Source organism: Entelurus aequoreus, linkage group LG05 (assembly GCF_033978785.1).
Source record: "Entelurus aequoreus isolate RoL-2023_Sb linkage group LG05, RoL_Eaeq_v1.1, whole genome shotgun sequence".
NCBI lineage: Eukaryota > Metazoa > Chordata > Actinopteri > Syngnathiformes > Syngnathidae > Entelurus > Entelurus aequoreus.
The window spans coordinates 62,474,658-62,479,092 of NC_084735.1; the positions used below are offsets into that span (position 1 = coordinate 62,474,658).

General features: G+C 37.1%; 1 protein-coding gene across 1 annotated transcript; it reads left to right on the top strand.

The window, feature by feature from the left end:
* The first annotated feature begins 283 nt into the window (after positions 1–283).
* Positions 284–3,070, top strand: LOC133650855 (organic solute transporter subunit alpha-like). The gene is made up of 8 exons (XM_062048565.1): positions 284–359; positions 614–765; positions 910–983; positions 1,584–1,742; positions 1,840–1,951; positions 2,032–2,178; positions 2,542–2,647; positions 2,735–3,070. Exons 1-8 carry the CDS (start codon positions 284–286, stop codon positions 2,896–2,898), a joined length of 990 nt encoding a protein of 329 aa, XP_061904549.1. The 3' UTR covers positions 2,899–3,070.
* The last annotated feature ends 1,365 nt before the right edge of the window (positions 3,071–4,435 follow it).

Here is a 4,435-nt window from a genome sequence, read left to right on the forward strand (position 1 = left end):
TTGTGGTTCCATTTTAATGACCGTGACTGAATGACTGAGTGACAGTCACTTATGGAAGGGTTCTCATAAACTTGTAATTTCTTACTGTGTCATCACGCCAGGGCTCCTTAAAAGTGGCATGAAGGTTAAAGTACACTTCACTTGAACTTCGCATTCTGCCATGTGAGGGAAAATACACTTTTTGTGACATTTTGATTCAAGGTTTGATCAGAGCTTATGAAGTTGTAATTACAGGACAGTTTAAGGCTATTTTGTTAACAATTGAAGAGGAATCTCAGGAGCCATGGAGGAAGCTGACAACAGTACCATTGATCCAGCTTGTTTACAGGAGCCCCCGTTGGCAATGGATGTTCTAAAGCGTAAGTGTTTCCTATCACAAAGCCACACTGAGCATCTGGGATCCTCAAATGTTTATTATGAATAATACTGCATTTTATGTATGTTGTCTTCACCTTCTCAGCCCAAAATAACTGTAGCAACAACAGACTTTTAAGCTGTAATACACTTCCTGTTATATGAATCAGGCTTACGATTTACAATTTCTTATTTCATGTGCCACTCATTGTAAACTTTACATTGACCCCACTCTGCTATTTTGGGTTGTTCGCTTCAGAGCTAGATGCGTTTGGGATGTGCCTGTACGCCATGCTCACCTTCATGTCCTGCATCTCCCTGCTGCTCTACCTGGAGCAGTGTGTTTACATCTATAAGAAATTGCCCTACCCCAAAAAGACCACCATCATGTGGGTCAATGGAGCTGCTCCGGTAAGCATCCCTTATCCTGGTCCTGCTAAATATTACTCATGCTTTCCTCTATATTTCTTTATTAAAGAGCCCTCACACAACTTAAAAAAAATAGAAAATGTAATAATGAAAAGGGTAATTTCTGCTTTTGTGTCTCGATTTCAGGTCATTGCCACTATGGCTTGTTTCGGGATGTGGATCCCCAGGGCCGTCATGTTTACAGATATGACGTCAAACTGGTGCGTTTTTTATTTTTAGCCTTCATGTTATTTAAATCTATAAATTGCAATATTTCAATTTGTATTATTTTGATTTAGATTTCTTATCTAAATATTTTAAATAAGTAGTACAGTATTGCATATTTTGAACATTGGCTATACTTGCATTGAGAACAGATATCAGTTATAATAATGTTAATATTATTATTATTATCATATTCGGATATTAATATTAACAGTATTATATATTGAACATTAAAATGTTGGTAAAACAAAACAGCAAAATAACATTTTATTAATAAACACGTCTTTCCGTTTTTTCTACTTTCTTATATCATTTCAGGCCCAAGATACCCATTGAAAAAATACGATCACTTTAACTCACAATTTGAAAAGAGTATAATTAACTCTGGGCTTTACTTACATCCTGTAAGTGTATGCTTATGCATATATCTAGAGGTTAAAACATAGTTTAAACCGCTTCATGAATCATTACACATGCAAATGTCAAGTATCATATCTCTAACTATGATTGATGCAAATCCTGAAAAAGTATAGGATTTTGTTTACTTTGAAAGTTTTAATATTTTAGTTTTTTAATTTGAGTTCATCTGTCTGTAGTTATTTTGCAGTAGTGGTGTACAAAGTGTTGGTCCTTCTGATAGAGGAGTTGGGTGGCAGCAGTTTGTTTCTGAAGCGCTTTTCTGGAAAAACTTTCAAGATAACAACAGGGCCGTGCTGCTGCTGCTGCCTGTGTTTACCTCGCGTGCCCATGACACGGTACTGAGCCGCCACTTGTGATGATGACCCATTCACTGTTGTACAGGTTTAATCATGCATGCTATTGTCTAATATAACACATTTTGTTATCTTTAAGGCGATTGCTATTCTTGCTGAAGTTGGGTGCACTTCAGTATGCCATCCTAAAGACTGTGCTCAGTGTCCTCTCCATAGTACTGTGGACAAACGGCTACTTTGACCTCTCGGATGTAAAGTTTTATCCCTTAATTACATATGCTCGCATTAAGGTAGACTATCAATTACCTAAAAAAAACCTTTTCTTTTCCAGCTGGAGATCACGGGCACAGCAATTTGGATCAACCCATTCATTGGCGTTCTCACCATTACCTCCTTGTGGCCGGTAGCCATCGTGTTCATGAACACCAACAGCTTTCTACGCATGATCAATATTGTGCCCAAATATGCCATGTACCAAGTGAGTACACACACGTCATTCACAATGAATGCCGTTACATGCCCCAATGTTACAGTAGGTACACCTTCACAATCTGTCGAGGATATGTAAATAGATACTAGTCATGATTAAAGCAAGAACTTTAGTTAAATCACAACACAAGCATTACTGTCACAGGTCAAAATAACCATCAAAGCAGAAAATGCAATGGCAGAAGGGTATGGCTGCTCAGTACAATATGGGCCGTGTAAAGTGGCCATTCCACCAATGCCATTTGTAACAGTGAATGTGATAATACACATATTGAAATACTCTATATACCTTAGTGAAAATACAATGCACAGACTGCGCATGTCCCTAATAACATCTTTCTTTTATCCTTAGCTAATACTTGTATTAAGCCAGCTGCAGACATCCATCATCAACATCCTGGCTCTGGATGGAACCATTGCCTGCTCCCCTCCTTTCTCTTCGCAAGCTCGTGGATCTAGTAAGAGACATTTCTCCTAATCTATTTTTATTAGTCTTGCCTTTGGCATGTCATGAACCAAATTCATTTCTTGCTGTTATCCCGCAGTGCTAAGTCAGCAGATGATGATCATGGAGATGTTCATCATCACCCTGGTCACTCGCTTTTTCTACCGTCGTACTTATGACACGCTTGCCTGTGAAGCACATGACAGCAACCACCAGAAGGACAGAGTTTCCCTGCAAGCTGCTCACATGGAGCACAATGTCTGAACGAGTGTGTCTCAAAGAGGCTCTTTATCCGAGGTACTGGCCACTTAATCAGGTTATGTGATGCAACACTACTTCATTGTCACTTGGAAGGGAATCACTCCACTAATTATCATCTGAATAAACTTTGAAAGTTGATTTTTTAAGCTCTTATCAGGCATTATGGGGAAGTAACAAAAAACAACGGAAACATTTTCACAGGATGCACTAAATTTTAAAGTTTTAAAAGCGTCTGAGTGACATTAAGAGTCATCGTGCATTATAGAGTATATATATACACAGTATATAGAGTATATAGTTATCGAACACCTGCACAAGATATTAAGACTATCAAAATATCAATAATGCTTACTATTATATTGTATTATCGTAGCTGCATCATACTGCTCAATGATGTATTTTTCAGACTATAAATCGCTACTTTTTCCCATGCTTTGAACCCTGCAGCTTATAAGGCGGTGCGGCTGATTTATGGATTTTTCTTCGTTAATGGCCACAATGTTTTGTATTCAACAAATACTTTTCATAGAACACGGACAGAGACACTGAACGTGTGTTATTGTTTGTGCTCAAGGAACTATCTTTTGGACGAGTTTGCTCACTGTAGGTGGTGCAAGTTAAAAATGTACTTCCTATTTTGTTCCTTTAACCGAAAGTATTCGTCCATAGCGTTTCTGCTCGAAAGGATTCTTCATTTATCATTCCAAGCAAGGTTTGTAAGTTTTACAATATAACTAAAGCAATTAATACTTACTAAGCCCTCCTGTGTGTGATGTATGTAGGAGTGTTATAATGCATATTTGTACGCGCTATTGTAATATAATCAAGCTAGCTTTGTTAGCATTAGCGAATATGCTAACACGTTTGCAAGTTTCTGTGTTAGTATTATTAACTTACAATGGCATTCTTTTTGTATTGTTTCGGTTTTGTAAATTCAACAAAACGTCACCGTGGAGTTATTGAGTCTGCTTAGCTGATTGGAGAGCTAGTTCCGCAGCTAACACGTCCATGACAATGACTTATGTTTTTTTTTAATCAGCCATTTTACTGCCGTATTACAGGCACCGTTTGGAAACAATTTAGGTATGTAAATAAATATTTACAAAATGTTTCTTACCGATATATATCTGTGGCTTATAGTGCAGTGCAGCAAATATATGTAAACATTTATTTTTTATAAAAATTGGTGGGTGCAGCTTCAATGCCGGTGCGCTCCACAGCCCGAAATATACGCTGGTAAGCGATAAAATGCGCTTTAAAACTAACTCCAATATTTGCATAAAATAATGTTTGCATCATTATCTGTGAAGGTATCATTCTTGAAGTTCTTGTATTGTATGTTATTCGATAGAATAAGTGAAAGTGTCCAGTGGGTTTAAAGAGCACTTATTTATTTTAGACATTATTACTATAAATAGCATTTCTTAATGCCCTAAACATTCTGTTTTTCATTCTGTAATGTATGTTCCTTACATGCAAGTTTACTTTGTAGGGTATAAAAGTGAAATGCTATTTCATCATCATGTTTATGGAGAATCAA